At 42.4% G+C, this 18,941-nt stretch overlaps 1 protein-coding gene across 11 annotated transcripts in view; it reads right to left on the bottom strand.

Moving 5' to 3' along the window:
* LOC309654578 (5-formyltetrahydrofolate cyclo-ligase) overlaps positions 1–18,941 on the bottom strand; it is a 298,235-nt gene that overhangs the window by 278,796 nt on the left and 498 nt on the right. For all 11 annotated transcript variants that reach the window (XM_082448900.1, XM_082448901.1, XM_082448897.1 and 8 more), the window contains exon 2: positions 11,042–11,303. In XM_082448900.1, the coding sequence (XP_082305026.1) occupies positions 11,042–11,303 (262 nt within the window). The remainder of the gene's footprint in view (positions 1–11,041; positions 11,304–18,941) is intronic.

Genomic DNA, 18,941 nt, shown 5'->3' with positions numbered 1-18,941 from the left:
CCTTGAATCTTGCTACTCAATCTGGACTTATTTGCTAGGCAATGAAGACAAAGTTTTCAAGTGGTGGAGTGATACAATCCAGGTGAGTTTTAAGGTCACTTTGGCAGGAACGTGAGACAGAGAAGTCAAGTGTTCGGACAGGGGTGGCCAGTTAGGAGGTCACCACAATAACCTAAGATAGAGAATTCAGCCCTGACATTTGCCAAGTGGACAAAGGCAGAACTTCATTTCACTTTACTGGCCCAGCTTCCTTGAAATCATCTCTTGTCCTCATTTTTCAATGGAGAAAATTCCCTAAGTCACTTCCCTGGAAAGAACAGGTTATAATTCATCATAAAGAAACATCCCAGTCTTGTGGCCTTTCAAAATGCTTTTTTTTTTTTTGATGTGGACCACTTTTAAAGTCTTTATTGAATTTGTAACACTATTGCTTCTGTTTTATATTTTGGTTTTTTTGGCCACGAGGCATGTGGGATCTTAGCTCCCCAATCAGGGATCAAACCCAGAGCCCCTGCACTGGAAGGTGAAGTCTTAACCACTGGACTGCCAGGGAAGTCCCCTCAGAATGCTTTAATGAAGAATTTTAAAGGGCTGTTTTCACTGCTGAAGGCATTCGAGGAAATAGATCCTCTGGGCTCCTGCCCATAAAACAGATGGATAAGATGGAGGCTATCCCTAACCTGTGGTTAGACATTCTCTAAGACATCAACAGCCCCATGCTTCCCTGGTGGCACAGTTGTTAAGAATCTGCCTGCCAATGCAGGGGGCACGGACACAGGTTCGATCCCTGGTCCGGGAAGATCCGGAACACATGCCACAGAGGAACTAAGCCCACATGCCACAACTACTGAGCCTGCGCTCTAGAGCCCACGAGCCACAACTACTGAAGCCCGTGAGCCACAACTCCTGAAGCCCACGCGCCTAGAGCCCATGCTCCGCAACAAGAGAAGCCGTCACAATGAGAAGCCCACGCACCGCAACGAAGAGTAGCCCCCGATCGCCGCAACTAGAGAAAGCCTGTGCGCAGCAATGAAGACCCAACGCAGCCAAAAATAAATAAATTAATTAATTTATTTATTTATATTAAAAAAAAAAAAAGGACATCAACAGCCCCAAAACTGTTCCATTAACCCTTGAGGACCGAGTGAGAGAAAAGGAGAGAGGACTTGCTGATGAAGAGGGCAGGAGTGGGGCACGGACACCCGTGGTGTTATTTACTTACAAACCAGTTTTCACCACTCTGACTTGAGGTTTAAGGATCAGAAGACGAAACTAAAAACAACTTATTTTTTTCTAATTCAAACCCCTCTTAAAAATTCTGCCTCGGGACTTCCTTGGTGGCACAGTGCTCTCAATACAGGGGGCCCGGGTTCGATCCCTGGTCAGGGAACTAGATCCCACATGCATGCCGCAACTGAGAGTTCACATGCTACAACTAAGGAGACTGCGAGCCACAACTAAGGAGCCCACGAGCTGCAACTGAGGAGCCCGCCTGCCGCGCCTAAGGAGCCCATGTGCCGCAACTAAGACATAGTGCAACCAAATAAATAAATAAATATTAAAAAGAATTCTGCCTCTTCTCTCAATTTAACATATACAGAAACATACATAAACCTAATAGACATTTTAATACCTTGATTAAAGGTAATAAAATAAAAACTGAATTGGAAAAGGAGTTTAAACACCTGAAGTTCTACAGGTAGAGAGTTTTAAGTCACCTAGGTTAGTCCTTTTAATGACACTTAAGTGTTCCATAGTACATTCAATGAATCATTATGTTTGAATAGAACATTTAGCAGGCTAACACATCTTGGCAAGATACTTTTGCCAAGGTCATAATCCCTAAGGAATTATCTTTTCATCTTAATGGGCTGGGAGTTAACAAAAAGTAAACTACCACTCTCGGAAATGAGAATATAGTCTGAAGTTGCTGCTGCAAAAGATAAAATAGACAATCCTGGAACAGCTCCAAGGAAGCCTACCATGTGTACACTTATCATTCATATGAAAGGCCCTGTTACAAGTGAAAGCCTAGGCTGTTCTTCCTGTGCATTTACTTGAATATAAAATGACTGAAAAAAAAGCTTAACTTCACAACCAGTGTACTTTTAGATACATGTGACTTAGCGCAAGTTCTTCCTTGGGAAAATATGACGATGTTCCCATACATACAATTACCAACAGTACCTGTTCCGTGAATAATGGTTCTGGTGCAGTATACTGTCAGGAGAGAAGGAAAATCCAGGTGGTAAAGCAACATTAATGAATGAGGTGTTAAGAAGAAAAATGGCACTTCAAAGGGCACTGGAGTGGAAAACAGGAGAACTGGGTGACCACTGCATTGTTATTAACTGCCTGTATGTCCTTGGGGAAGTCACTTGAACTCCGTGGGTTTCAATGATCCCCTCTGAACACAAAGAAGATGGAACGAGGACCATTAGTGTTTGCTCCACCTCCCCCAGTGCCTAACTCTGAAGGCAACGTTCTCAACTGTCCTGAGGGAGAGGTCACCCAAAACTCCTGTGAAGGCCTGTGGATGTGCAGAAGAACATGGTAAGTTAATGCCCACAGACTGGATTATGAACGCAGCATGGACCCAGAGGCTGTTACACGCTTCACCGGGCACTCTGACTCAGGAGACGCAACAGACTTCAGTCTAGGTATGACTGTGCGTACTCGGCATTGTAGAAGGACACAGAGCAGCATCTCCACCTCCTCCTGGGCCCAGGAGCTACTCCAGCATGCAGCTTCTTTTGCTCCCTCATCCACATGGGGTGCATCAAGAGCCAAGGTGTGTGCAGGGCCCCTTGAGACCTGTGAGTTCCTACCAAGTTTTTACATGCATCAAGACTCAGAGACCCAAGGCCTATGCACCAACTCATAGCTCCCAACCCAGGTGCAACGGCACACAGCAGACACGGCAGGTACAACATTCCACCTGGATCTTAACTCTACACCTTCCCCAAAGCGAGTGCTGGGAGAAGATCAATTGCAAGGTTATTCCAGCCCAGGTCTAATGTGAACCCTTTATTCCCAAATACCAAATAAAAGTGTCACAGCATCTTATAAAACAACTATTTCTGATATACTTTTTAAAGTGCCCCTAGGTAGATGCTTATTATTTTTTAAATCCAGCTTTCCTTTAATGACTATAAAATATTGATCATCCATAAATTTATATAAGCGTTCTTTGAATTCATAATAGTGTTGGCTTTACCTCAAGACACTGTCACTGAAAGTCTGATGTGAACAACATGATGCTGGGGGACTTCCCTGGTGGCGCAGTGGTTAAGACTCTGCACTCCCAATGCAGGGAGCCTGGGTTCGATCCCTGGTCAGGACACTAGATCCCACATGCATGCCGCAACTAAGAGTTTGCATGCCACAACTAAGGAGTCAGCAAGCCACAACAAAGGAGCCTGCCGGCTGCAACTAAGGAGCCCGCCTGCTGCAACTGAGACCTGGCGCAACCAAATAAATAAATAAATAAAATATTTAAAAAAAAATAAGAAAACAAACAAAAAAAACATGATGCTGGCACCAGGAGTACAGATGATTTAGGAGAAGGGCTCTGCTCTTGAAGAGTCCAAGTCGGGGCTTCCCTGATGGCACAGTGGTTAAGAATCCTCCTGCCAATGCAGGGTACACGGGTTCGAGCCCTGGTCTGGGAGGATCCCACATGCCGTGGAGCGACTAAGCCCATGCACCACAACTACTGAGCCTGTGCTCTAGAACCCTCAAGCCACAACTACTGAGCCTGCGCTCTAGAGCCCGTGAGCCACAACTGCTGAAGCCCGCGCGCCTAGAGCCTGTGCTCTGCAGCAAAAGAAGCCACAATGAGAGGCCCGCGCACCGCAGCAAGGAGTAGCCCCCGCTCGCTGCAACTAGAGAGGGCCCGCGTGCAGCAACAAAGACCCAACGCAGCCAAAAATAAATAAATAATAATTAATTTAAAAAAAAAATAAAGAATCCAAGTCTCCAGTGCTTTTTACTGGGCCACCAAGCAATTCTCTGACATCCAGCTGGGTGTCCTACAATTCAACTCAATTCTGACACAGTCTACCTGGGGACAGTGTCAGATCCTACAGGGTAAGGGCTCAGTCCCACAAGACTGCCCGCCCTACTTGCAACCCCCATGCCAGATGCCAATGGCAAGTCCAGGTTGTTACCTGTACTTCTGACCTACAGGCTATACATCGGAGGTTCCCTCCTTGGGTTGGATTAACTTGATTAATTTGCTAGAGCAGCTCACAGGACTCAGAGAAACAGGTTACTAACTAGGTTACCAGTTGACTGCAGAAGGATACAGCCCAGGAGGAGATATACAAGGCAAGGTGCAGGGAAAGGGCGCACAGCATCCAGCAGCTCCACGGGCTCGCCAGCCAGGAAGCTCTCCAAACCCCGTCCTTTGCGTTTTTATGGAGGCTTCACTGCAAAGGCATGATTGATTAAATCATTGGTCACTGGTGACTGATTCAACATCCAGCCCCTCTCCCCTCCCCAGAAGTCAGTGCGGTAGGGAGACTGAAAATTCCAACCCTCTAATCAAAAGTTGACTCCCCTGGTTGCTTTCCAAAGTCACCACATCAACATAAACTCAGGTCTGGTTGAAAGGGGTGTGCTATGAATATCAAGACACCTTTATGGCTCTTATTACTTGCGAAATTCCAAAGATTTTAGGAGTTCTGCCAGAAACTGGGATGAAGACCAAATATGTATTTCTTATTATAAATCACAATATCGCAAAGTCTCTCAGCAAAGAAAAGAAATATACCCCCTAGGAGAATTTGTACAACAAGGGGATATATGTTAAGTGCTGGGTGAGTAAGAATTAGAGAAGAAGGGGACTTGAGGATTGGGGGCAGTCAAGGAAGTGTTAGAGAAGGTGAGAACAGCTTATTGTTGACAATAACTGACGTTTTTGATCCCTCACTACATGAGCCAGTTCACTACAAGGCACTTCACATACATCATCTTACTTTATCCTCTAAACAGCACAATGAGTGGCCACTGCAACTATCCCTGATTTCATAGGGAAAAATGTGTACTTTGTGATGTTGAGTAATTTCCCCAAGTGGTAAAGCCTAGATTCAAATTCAGATCAGTCTGACTCAAAAGGCAATGACATTAAGAGCTAGACTAAAAGATACCACCTGGAAGGAACACCTAAGACATTCTAGCCTTGAAAAACAGTAGGTGTAACCAAATTTCACAGTAATGCACATAGTGTGTTCTCAGATGACAACTCAACCACTGCAAAAACAACAGAAGCCACATCAGCAACAAGAGCCCCTTTATTGAGCACCTACTATATGCCAAGCACTTTTCATTCAAGCTTCATAACAGACCTGTGAGGTAGCTTCATCCACTCACAGGTGACAAGACTGACACTCAAAGGAGTTCAACAACCTCCCCAAAGTCACATAGTTAGAAAGTAGCAAAAGTAGAACTCACATCCAGGCTTATCTGATTCCCAAGTCTGGGTTCTCGATTGCTGTGAAATACTGTCTTCCAGCAGACTACTTTGGCTGAAGCAGAGGAACTGCACCAGGCGGAAGAAGGAGTCAAGGTGAAAAGACAGAGAGGCCCAGACAGCAGCCTGAATATTTAAATTTTATCCAGTACCCCTTCTCTTGGCAACAGTTAGCTAGCAGGAACCTCAGTCTGCTCAGGCACACAGATCTATGCTGGGTACCGGAAAAGGCTTGAACAGGGTAGATGGCCTGTGCAAAAAGAGGTACTTTAGGAAAGGCAATATGGCCAGGAAACCAACTGGAAGTGTATTCCAATGGAATGGATATGAAGAATCAAAACTGTAGACAAAGGATTCCCCAAAACTGGAATTAGAGAGAGACAGGTGATAAAAACATTACAAAGAAAAACCTGGTAATACTTGATAACTGGATGGGTAGAAAAGAGACAAGAATAAGTTTATGTTTACAAACTGGCTACTAACAGAAATGTGAAAAACACAAAGAGAATGGTAAGAATGAATTTTGACATGCTGAAATCCAGGGACAGTGGGACATCTAAGTGGCAACAAAAAGCTGAACAGGACAGCACAAAGGAGAGGGCCCTGTGATATGCTGGCACAAACCTGCCTCCGGAGGACAACAGGCTGGTTAACTCCACAACTGCAGGGACCAGGTCCACCCTGTTCCCTGCTGCATCCCCCATCACTCCTCCCACAGACGAGCGCTCAAGAAATATCTTCTGAATAAAGTATTACAATCCAACCCAAATTTCTCCACCCTATCGTCAAGGATATCACGACTCTGCCAAATGCCTTGATGAAATTCATACCCACTCTCTTTACTATATTCTTGCAGGTGCCATGCAACCCTACTGAAGAAAGAAAGGAGGTCAATTTAATGGGAGTGACTTCAATAAACCAATCCTAACCCTCCCAAAAGTACTGATCATGAACAACCTAGAGGGATGTTACACATATCACGTTCAAAGATTCTGTCCTTGACACTGCCCCATTCAGTCACGTTAAAATGTTTTGGTTGGGGCTTCCTTGGTGGCACAGTGGTTGAGAATCTGCCTGCCAATGCAGGGGACACGGGTTCGAGCCCTGGTCTGGGAAGATCCCACATGCTGCGGAGCAACTGGGCCCGTGAGCCACAATTACTGAGCCTGCGCGTCTGGAGCCTGTGCTCCACAACAAGAGAGGCCACGACAGTGAGAGGCCCGCGCACCGCGATGAAGAGTGGCCCCCGCTCGCCACAACTAGAGAAAGCCCTCGCACAGAAACGAAGACCCAATGCAGCCAAAAATAAAATAAAATAATTAATTAATTAATTAAAAGAAAAAAAATTAAAAAAAAATGTTTTGGTTGAGGACTAGAAAGTCTTCATTATGATCATTTATTTATTTGAGTCATGTGTCAGGCACCCACACATAGGTATGAATTCCTAAAGAGCTTCCAGAAAGATCAAAAATAAAAAATCAGCCCTGACAAAGTTATGACTGCAAAGAGCCTGTTATATTCTATAGAATTTCAGAAATGATTGACAGTATAGGTGAGTTTGATTTTGGACTGTCCAGTATCCATTGCCCTTGTTCTGGAAACAGTACTTCTTGTTCCTGTGGTGAATCGCTCTCAGCCCACTCTCAGCTCAGTGGTTTGGGTAGGGCCGCACACGGGGGCACAGGACCGTGTCCAGTCAGTCAAACACATCCTTTCTCCCTGGTTACAGTGAGTGGCTCAGGGATGGACAAGTAAGACCCAGGCCTAGGTCACTCAGCCTCGTCCATGTCCTTGGCCACAGTGATTGATTTCAGAATGGCCACTTGACCCAATTCGGGTCAGTAAGAGTTAAGACCAGGACTTTACTGGGACCGTTAGAAAACAGACTTGCTCTTTTCTGCTGGGACTGCTAGCAGTAAGGATGCTGTGGAACCTGAACTACCACAGCCACCTGTGGCACCAAGAAATGAAGCCAACATAGATGAAAGTGGAGTCAAAAGGCAGAGACAGAGTAGATCCTAATGACTCTGATCTGGCCATATCTAAAGCTAGCCCTTCTGTGGACTTTTCAGTCTCTGGGCCAATAAAATCCTATTTTTGCTTAAGCCACGTTGAATTAGATTATGTCCTTTCAGTGGAAAGATTCCTGGCTAATCTAGTTGCCCAAGCAGCCCTCACTTTGAGAACAAATTCAGTAAAGAGGCAGCCCTTCCACTTCTTTTACCCTTCTGTTATTTTGCTATATACATAATACAAAAATAGCCCATGTGAAATTTTTGCTTAGGAACTTATAATTGCAACTGAGGACACCAGAGCTCACTTTTTTCTAACCTGCCATAACGTGAGCGAACCAGAAAGATAAGCAGGCTACAGAAGCTATGCTGGGGACAATCTGAGCTCTAGTCAGCTTGCAAACACTGTGAAGCCAGATTTATGCTGTAGCACTGAAGATGCCACATTCTAAACTGCTGATGTGAGTAAAAATCCACGGTGCAGAATGTGATGCTGGGAGATAACAAACAGCAGAGACTGCGAATCGAACATTCTATAAACAACAGCAAACAGCATTAGCTCCCAGGCTGCAATTGCAAGAAACTACAGGTATAATTCCCTAACCCTTTGCAATGCCGAGTGCAAGCATCTGCAAAGAAAAACACATGGGGAGAAAAAGCAACCTGTCCCACCAATACAGCATGAATAAATGGTATGGAGGAGAAAAAAAATGAACAAGCAGTTTTGTGGGTGAACTTTTTTCTATTCAGGGCCAAGCCCTGAACTTCTATATTCTTAATATTCTGTATCTTTTCATTTGACTTATATTTGATATATACGACAGGTTGGGATAGTCATTCTACTTACGTATGTTTTCTGTCTCCCCAGCTAAAGTGTGAGCGCCTTGAAATCCAGGACCTTATCTTTCCAGAGCTAACACAGTGTCTGATACAAAGTAGATGTTCAGGAAATGTTTGTTGGAAATTATCAAAATGTTAAACACTCAGGTAGCATTGAGTTGACTGCATAATGAATAATCCTGCCTTCCTTGTTTAAAATTAATAATAGTAACCACTTACTGAATAGCTCCTATGTGCCAAATGATGTGCTAAAACCTATATATAAATGATTTAGCTCATTTGTTTGAACTGAGTTTATCCTAACCAGGAAGTACAGCTAAGTTATGAGGAAAGATCATGCTTCTTCCTTACCTTCCCCGCTATCATACTTAAACAGAAATAGAACAAATGCATGAAGGTTCAGGGTGACACATTTTAGCTCAACCAAAGGAATATATTCTACAAGGAGCAGAGCTGTTCTACAAAGACAATGGGCTGCCTCTGGAGAAACTGGTTACTGGAGGATACCAAGTAGCATTTCAATTAGCCGGGACATCACAGAGTGATGCAAGCATGGAAGGAGCTGTTAATATGGTCAATCAGAATTAGGAAAGTGCCCTGGGCTTCACCCATAAGCCCGTGAGTCTGGAGAAGTAGTTGATGAAGTGTGAGCAATGCCAGAGCCTACAATTCCTATCTTTTCTTATCTATAAGCCTGGGCTACCTCCCAAGATACACTACATTCCCTTATGTTTCATTGTCTTAAAATGTTTTATAACGTTGGCATTCATCTGGTCTAGGAGGTAGATCTGAGTGTACTTTTGGTGTCTAAACATCTAGCAAAGCACAGGACTGTATAATATAGGAGAAAAAGTAGCAAAGTAAATAATCCCCCTACTACCATGAGACCTTGACTCTGTCCCTTCCCATGCTGTCATATTGATTTTACAGGTTATGTTGTAACAATAAAAAGGAACAGAAATTGAGAGAAGATTGCATAAAGCTTCACTGGGATTTCTTTGCAACTATTTAAGTCTTAATCAAAAATACATACCTCTAAGACAGGTTTGAGGCATCGTAGTACAAAATAGTACCCTTAGCTTGTTTTGCTTCCAGCTCTTTGACTGCTTGATAATGATTAAATCTCCCAAGTGGCTGTTGGCCAGGGAATAGCACATATAAAGGTCCAGCAGTAGAAAAAGCAAAATGGGGCTGGCCTAATTGAAAAGATACATACACTCCAATGTTCACAGAAGCTATCTGCAATAGCCAAGATGTAGAAACAACCCAAGGGCCCATCAACAGGTGATTGGTTTAAGAAGATGTGGTGTACGTGTGTGTATACACACACACACACACACACACACACACACACACAATGGAATACTACTCGGCCATAAAAAAGAATGAAACATTGCTATTTGTGGCAACATGGATGGATATAATATCAAACATTATATGATGTCACTTGTATGTGGACTCTAAAAAAATAATACAAATTAATCTATATACAAAACAGAAACAGACTCACAGACATAGAAAACAAATTTACGGTTACCAAGGCAGATAAATTAGGAGTATGGGATTAACAGACACAAATTACAATGTATAAAATAGATAAGCAATGAGGATTTACTGTACAGCACAGGGAACTATATTTAATATCTTATAATAACATATAATGGAAAATATATATATATATATATGACTAAATCATTCTGCTATACACCTGAAACTAACACAATATTGTAAATCAACTATATTTCAATTTTTTAAAAATGGGGTTGGGAAACTGGGAGAGATTCAGAGTGGCTGAAACTCAGACTATAAAGTGAGGGAGTAGAAAGATGTAAAAATGGGAAGAATAGCAAGGCCAAATCAGGAAGAGCCTTGTTAAGGAATGTTTGATTCAAACTAAGGGCAGCAGAAAGTCACTGAAAGACTTTAAACAGGGGAGAGAAATGGTCAGCTTTGCATTACAGAAATCTTGTTTCAATTACTACATAGATAATAGATTGAGAGGGAGGAGAGGAAGAAGAGTTAGGAGGCTGTTATAATAACCCAAGCAAGGGAAGATGGTGGCTTAGACTGCAGTGGTAGCAGTGGGATTAGAGAGGAGTGGACAGGTTCAATAAATAACTCAATAAGTAAAATCACCAGGACTCGGCAATGGGCACACATGGAACATGAGGGAAAGAGAAGAATCAAGGATGATCTTGAGATTTCTGGCATGGTGAGTTGGGTGGTGATGGTACTATACACTAAGAGAAACACAGGATAGTGGGCATGAGGGAATATGATTCAGTTTGGAACATGTTGTGTTGGAGATGACCACGTGATACCCAAGTAGTTGACAGGTCTGAGCTGGAGATATAAATGCTTATAGCATTAACAATAAGGTACTCATTACCATACAGACCATAACTGAAACCATGGGAAATGCAATATTATTCAGGGAAAATGTATAATCCAACCCACAAGGTCAGGGCAGGAGTCTGTGAAAAGGCAACAATACCTTAATACCTTACTATTACAGTTGACACTTCACAGCTTACAGAGGGCATCGCACCCTAACCTAGGTTAGGCCGGTGTCTTGGAATATAAGTGAAATACAAATTCATCCCTGTAGGAAAAGTGACCCCCACTGACCCAACCATAACAAGCGGATCAGAGGTCTAACAACCCATCACAGCCTGAGAGCATCCTAAGGTGCGGATTCTAATACCATAACACTCACCTGTGGACAAGGCCTCCTCCCGAACCTCGACCTCACTGGGCTGATGAATATTCCAGGATGTTTTGGGAAGTGAAGAGATTTCCTCAGGCGATGCTAATTTCACCATATCCATGTGATTGCTCTGGAACTGGTACCGTGGGATAAAGCAGGTTTTGCCTTGTTGGAAAATGTCCTTGATGATCTCTTCTGTCTCAATTTCATCTTGCATACTCAGAAAGATGGAGATTCTTTTGGACTTTTGATATTGACTATGGGTAAACACCTAAATGGGAAATGATGGCGGTTATAATTTCCAAGATTATACTTTTAAAAATTAGTGGCTCCCCTTAACAGTTTGAACACTTTCTCCTTTTTCTCTCAGCCTTCTCCAACCTCTTTATCCAAAAACAAACAAACAAAAACAGCAGAGTGGTATATAATAGGTCAACTAATACTGCATCCTGAAGCCTGACTTTAACTTCTGGACCCAACACTTACTTCTCTGATCCTTTTACACATCTCTGGCAGGTGTGACAATTCATTAAAAAGTCACTGTGAGGCCCTGCTGTCTGCATCGAGAATTCCAAGCTTGACCCCCACCTACCCGTTCTAGCAGACTTCAATCCTGTCACCCACTTCCTCGAGAGTCTCTGCTTTATTTTAACTCTGAACCTCTCACAAGCTTCTTTACTCCTTGCATGGTCAGCCTTCTCTCCTGCCAAATTCTACCCATTTAAGTCCAACTCAAGGCCTAACTTTCCCTGACTCCTAGAGAACCCTTACTATGTTTAGAGTCACTATACAACCTAACAATTATGTGTTGTCATAAGTTGATTATTAATTGTTTGGCGTGCCCTAAATGTAGCATCCTGGCCAGTCTGTAAACTCCCTGGGGCAGACAGCATGCCATACAGTCCTCTTAGCTCTACCCACCTCCGTCCCATCTGCTATAAGCTCTTCTGTTCAAATGAATGTTAAAATGTTCACAAAGATGGAAGGTGGGGGGATCCTGGAGAGGCAAAGGCCCTCTAAAAGCAAGTGCCATGTTGTAAAGAAGGTGCACCTGGGGGAAAGCAACCCTTCGTACTCAGTTTAATTAATTGATTAATTAATTTTTTGGCCGTGCTGGTGTGCGTGATCTTAGTTCCCCGCCTAGGGATTGGACCCATGCCCCCTGCAGTGGAAGCACGGAGTCTTAACCACTGGACCGCCAGGGTAAGTACCCCCTTTGTACTCAGTTTAATCATTCATGAGGCAGAAGAAATGGGCTGAGCTTTGCTCACACAAGAAATTTTAATAATCTCAGAACTTCCCCAGTCTCAGAAGTTAGCTCTTAGTTCCCTTTTTTTTTTCTTCCTTTTCTGTTCTTCCCTGTTCTCCGAGCTGAGAAGGAAAAGTTACTGCAGAAGTGACTTATAGGGCTTTCCTGGTGGTGCAGTGGTTAAGAATCCACCTGCCAATGCAGGCGACACGGGTTGGAGCCCTGGTCCGGGAAGATCCCACATGCCACAGAGCAACTAAGCCCGTACGCCACAACTACTGAGCCTGCGCTCTAGAGCCCGTGAGCCACAACTACTGAGCCCATGTGCCACAACTACTGAAGCCTGTGTGCCTAGAGCCTGTGCTCCACAATAAGAGAAGCCACCACAATGAGAAGCCCACGCACTGCAACAAAGAGTAGCCCCAGCTCGCCACAACTAGAGAAAGCCCGCATGCAGCAACAAAGACCCAATGCAGCCAAAAATAAATAAATAGATTTATTTTTTTTTAAAAAGTGACATAATATGAGTGCCAGAAAGACACAGGCACAGAAAGTCAAGTTATTCCTAATAAAAAGGGACACAGAAGTTAAGTAGATATAGCACACCAAACCAGTGCTAAGGAAGGAAGTTAACTCTACCTTTCTGAGCAGTTACATAGCTGTTATCAGGCCTGAAGTGGGCAAAGCAAATGGAACTGTGAAACCCAGAAGTTTGGCAGATCTGAGGTTTTTGGCACCCAAGTACTTTCTGGGAAAGTTAAATGTCTATATTGTTCTCTTTAAAGCAGAACACAGAAAATCAAAAGCTGAATAAGCAGTAATAAACATCAGTTAAAATTCAGTGTGAGACTACGTATACACACTTATCTTTCTTTCTTCCTCAAATCTCATTTATATGACAGTAAAAAAGCACACAAAAAAGAAAGCCAGGATAGCACTGATAACAAGAGGATAGAGATTTCACTAGTTTCTGCAAGACAGAGTGGATGGGACAGTATTTACAGACAAAAGAGCAGCAGATCACAACACTTGGGGAACATGGATGTAGGTCAGACAGAATCCATTCTTCCCATGGAATTCCAAAGTGACTACAAAAAGCAAAGGAAATCCCCATTAGCTATCACACCTTCATTCATAAATATGTACAGACAGTAACAGTTCATCAAACATTTTAGAAAGCCAAAACACAAATTAGAAGGATTTTTTAAAAGGGGGATTGATACAGCCACTATGGAGAACAGTACCTTAAAAAACAGTTCCTTAAAAAACTAAAAATAGAACTACCATATGATCCAGCAGTCCCACTCCTGGGCATATACCCACAGAAAACCATAATTCAAAAAGACACATGCACCCCAGTGTTCATTGTAGCACTATTTACAATAGCCAGGACATGGAAGCAACCTAAATGTCCATCAACAGAGGAATGGATAAAGAAGATGTGGTACATATATACAATGGAATATTACTCAACCATAAAAAGGAACGAAATTATGCCATTTGCAGAGACGTGGATGGACCTAGAGACTGTCATACAAAGTAAGTCAGAAAGAGAAAAACAAATTAATGCATATATGTGGAATCTATAAAAATGGTACAGATGAACCTACTTGTAAAGCAGAAACAGAGACACAGGTGTAGAGAACAAACATATGGATACCAAGGGGGAAAGGGGATGGGGGGGGGAGGAACTGGGAGACTGGGATTGACACATATACCCTAATATGTATGAAACAGATAACTAAGGAGAACCTACTGTATAGCACAGGGAACTTTACTCAATGCTCTGTGGTGACCTAAATGGGAAGGAAATCCAAAAAACAGGATATATGTATAAGTATGGCTGATTCACTTTGCTGTACAGCAGAAACTGACACAGCAGTGTAAAGCAACTATACTCCAATATAAATAAATAAATAAATAAATAAATAAATAAATAAATAAATAAATAAAAGAGGAGGTGGGGGGAGTGATCCAGCAGGAAACTGAGATAATTATAATTCAGAGAACATGGATTTTAAAAAATTCTAATTAGTTTTCTCAGACAAGTTCAAGAAGATAGATGCATCTATAAAACAACAACAGGCTGCTTTGGAAAGAAAGCAATCGGAGAATTAAAAAATACCTGGAAATTAAAATTAAGATTACCAAAATTAAAACAATTCAGGAGAAAGCCTCAAGTAGGGGAAAAAGACAAAGATGTGGGGAAAATGAGAAAAAATGTTAAGAGACATAGAAGATCAATCTAGGATTTTTACTATTTGATTAACAGGAATTGCAGAAAGGAAAAGAAGTAATCAAAGACATAATAGATAAAGATACCAGTCTTCAGACTGAATGGAGGTCATGGATGCTGAGCAGAACAAAGAAAATTAATTTTAAACTTGAAATTCAAACTCTCAATCAGGTAAAAACATTTCCTAATGTATAAAGTATTAAAAACTTTACCCTCATAGGTATTTTCTCCCAAAAAAAGTTACTTGAGAATACAATCTAATAAGATATCAACAAAAAAAAAGGGGATTCTCTGGTGGCGCAGTGGTTAAGAATCCGCCTGCCAATGCAGGGGACATGGGTTCGAGCCCTGGTCCGGGAAGATCCCACATGCCGCAGAGCAACTAAGCCCATGTGCACAACTACTGAGCCTGTGCTCTAGAGCCCGTGAGCCACAAGTACTGAGCCTGTGTGCCACAACTACTGAGTGTGCGCTCTAGAGCCTGCTAGCCACAACTATTGAGCCCACATGTCACAATTACTGAAGCCCACGCGCCTAGAGCCCGTGCTCTGCAACGAGAAGCCCCCGCAATGAGAAGCCCACACACAACAAAGAGTAGCCCCCGCTCACCACAACTAGAGAAAGCCTGCACACAGCAACAAAGACCCAACGCAGCCAAAAATAAATAAAGAAAATAAAGAAAAAGAAGAAGGAAGGAAGAGATCTAAGAGAGAAGATATTGGATTCAAGAAACAGCCCTAACTTAAAAGCAGAGAATGAGGAACCCCAGGGCAATGGCTATAGCACAGAACTGAAAGTCGACCAGACCAGAAGGAGCAGTGGACTAGAGTACTTTCAAGAAGAAAGTGGATTTATTTTAACAGACAAAATGAAAAAGAATCTATTGATAAGGCATATTCTTGTTTTGCCAAAAAGGAAAAACAAAGGCAATCGGAAACTTGAACAGAGAGCTAAATTAGAAATTTATACTCCAAATAGAAAAATTAAGCATGCCATAATTTCAAGCAATTATAAAGCATAAGAAAAAAGAAAGTATTTGAGGGCTTCCCTGGTGGCGCAGTGGTTGAGAATCTGCCTGCCAATGCAGGGGACACGGGTTCGAGCCCTGGTCTGGGAAGATCCCACATGCCACGGAGCAACTAGGCCCGTGAGCCACAACTACTGAGCCTGCGCGTCTGGAGCCTGTGCTCCGCAACAAGAGAGGCCGCGATAATGAGAGGCCCGCGCACCGCGATGAAGAGTGGCCCCCACTTGCCGCAACTAGAGAAAGCCCTTGCACAAAAACAAAGACCCAACACAGCCATAAATAAATAAATAAATAAAAATTAAAAAACAAAATCAAAAAGAAAGTATTTGATATTAACACTTGAAACATTCCCCTCCTAGCCACACACATCTAGTGACATTGAATTGTATATCCTTTTCTTACACATTCAATGATACAATTTGTTTCTGTAGTGAACACTATATATATAACCACAATACTGTAAATACTATTTACTTGAATTTCAAGTTTGAAAATCAGGCACAGAAAATGCTCAGTAGACTCAGAATAGAACAGAACACAAATATTATAAAAACTTGGCAATGTAAATATAATGATACAGGTGTCAGAAATAGGCAGATAGAATGGAAAACAAAATGAGTACTTGGCACTAATTTCCTCATCTTATTTGTTGAGGAGTCAAGATATGGCATAAAGTATAATTTCTTTACCACACATTACTTTTCTGATAAAATTCTAAATTATTAAAAAAATGCTGTGTCAATAAGAATAAATTTGCCTTTTTTAAAATTATTGGGAGAAAGGCATCATTTAATACCTTTACTGTATTGAACATGCACTATGGCAAAACACTGTTCTAGTGCCAGTATGTTGATATTTTGGGCCTTGATCCATTGGTTGGTCATGAAGTCAACAGTGGGTTACAATCAGCAAATGAAATAGAAAATATTAAAGTTCGTTGTATATAGTAAGAGTTGTCAAACACCTGGTTGTGAAACAGATTTCTTATATGAGTACATTTATTTGTATGGAGTAAAATGTGTTTATTACTGGGAGTCATGGGTCTGCTTTTGAATTTTTCTCTCTCTGATGCCAGCTCTCATTTGTCAATCTACTGGTATCAGTGGTTCTGTCTCTATATGGCTACTATTCCCACCTGGAGGTTTTTTTAATTCTAATCTACTATAGACAAAGAAACCAAACTGAACTCATCTTTATTGTTCCCATGCCCCTCCAAAATCTGCTCCAACTCTTACCTTCCTTGTGCCTAGTAATGTTCAAAACCCTTTATCCCCAGCTCTAAAGTTTGGAATCATAGGTGACCCCCCTTTTCCAGTACTCTCTAATCTCCATCCAGTTAATTGCCAAGTCCCGCTGATTCTCACTACATAGTCTCTCATTTACCTGCTTTTTCCCCTCACCTTCACCGCCCATGCCCTTGTTTACATCTTTATTACCTCTCACCCAAATTATCACAACAGCCCCTTACTGGTCTCCATGTATTTTTTTTCTCATTCTTCCACCCCCAACCCATTTTCCAAAAATGCTGCCAATATTCTCTTCCTAAAGGATATATCAAATATATGTAAAGCACTCAATGCATCCCTTAACACACTTCTTTAACCTTCACGATAGGTCTTCAAGGATGACATTATCCTTCTTACAGATAAGGAACCAGAGGCTCAGAAAGATTAGGGGACTTGTCCAAGGCCATATGCAGCTGAAACGCAGTGGAGCCAGATTAAATCCAGGCTAGAGTTCCAAAACCCATGTTAAATTGTCTTTCCTTCTCTTGCCAAAATATTCCTGCGCATGTTCACCCACCCTATCTTCCCTTCACCTGACAAAATTCATCTTGCACTACAAAATATTTCTCAAACATCTCCCCATAGAAAGAAAGCCTTCTGATTCCCCCTCCCCTAAGCTTGGTTTCTACAGCTTTGGTGTTTACCTTTACCGTGCATCTCAAAGCACTGCAATTCTTTATTCACATGTCTGTTTCCTCTTGAAGACTCTCTGCTCCTTCAGAGCAACAATCCTACTTTAATATTTATTTGGCTGCACTGGGTCTTTAGTTGCAGCACGTGGGATCTTTTAGTTGCGGCATGCAGGCTCTTAGTTGCGGCATGCAGGATCTAGTTCCCTGGCCAGTGATCGAACCCGGGCCCCCTGCATTGGGAGCGCATAGTCTTAACCACTGGACCACCAGGGAAGTCCAACAAGCCTATCTTTTTCATTCTTACAACCCAGTACATAGCCAAGTATGGCCCACAGTATGAGTTCAATATATGTGAATTAATTAGCTAAATTTTAAGCACCTAGAGAGTAAGGATAAGATTCTATACTTCTCTACATCCACTAAAGCAACTAATGCCTTCCTCATAGAGCTAAAAATACTGAGTTTGAATAAATAAACTAACGTCTGCATAGATCCCCTCCTGCACACCTATGTATATGAAGAGGGGGATGAAATGCTTGTATCTGCTTTACTGCTTTAACCTATAGGAACCTTGAATTTGAGAAACTAATGGATGATAGACTAGTGAAGGATAATTAAGAAATTCTTAACGGCATATCTAATTTCAAGGGACATCAAGGAAAAGAACTCCCATGCTAATTTCCGAATATAACATTGGTATCTATGTCAGAGACAGGATGCTGGGGAAGACGGATCATTAGTTTGACTTAGAATTACTAACATTTACTTATTCACGGGACATCAATTTTTTTTCCCTTGGGCGTCCAACAAAAACCAGTCTCCCAGACATCTTCAGCACATGCCTTCAGGACAGGATCTGTCCGCCATTTTACTGATACGAAAACTGGCATTACATGAACTTGTATTATACTACAAGGTAGTATATAACAAGTCAGTCTGCGAAAGTAACAAAATCGAGGTATTATAACCAACAGGCACGAAACTGGACTCATTCCCCTAATTTCCCTCTTCTGCTTCCTATCTTCTTGGGCAGCCTAAGTATGAGAATCAGTTCTTTCATTAATTCAGAAAAGCATTTAATGTTCACCTACTGAGTGATAGGAGGAGGCTAGGCCCTGAGGCTACGGAGACAGGGCTCTGCCCTCCACAGGCTCAATGAAGGGCTTCCATCCTGGAGCATCTCTGCACCCCATCTTCGGCTCCCTCGTCTGAAGTAATTGCATCTTTCTCTGATCATTTTACTGCTATGACTGGACTCTAATTTTTTTTTATTTTTTTATTTTTGGTCGCGTTGCGTGGCATGTGCGATCTTAGTTCCCCGACCAGGGAGCCAACCCGCGCCCCCTGCAGTGGAAGTGCGGAGTCCTAACCACCAGACCGCCGGGGGGAAGTCCCCTGTAATTCATTCAGACTCACTGAAGGCACACTGGCGCTCAGGTGTCCGCCCGTCGCCCCCTCTAGATCTTTCTGCTCTTACGC

This window comes from Balaenoptera physalus (assembly GCF_965194825.1).
Source record: "Balaenoptera physalus genome assembly, chromosome: 2".
Taxonomy (NCBI): Eukaryota; Metazoa; Chordata; class Mammalia; order Artiodactyla; family Balaenopteridae; genus Balaenoptera; species Balaenoptera physalus.
Note: the sequence above shows the minus strand (reverse complement) of the source record. Positions and strands in the feature narration are given on the sequence as shown.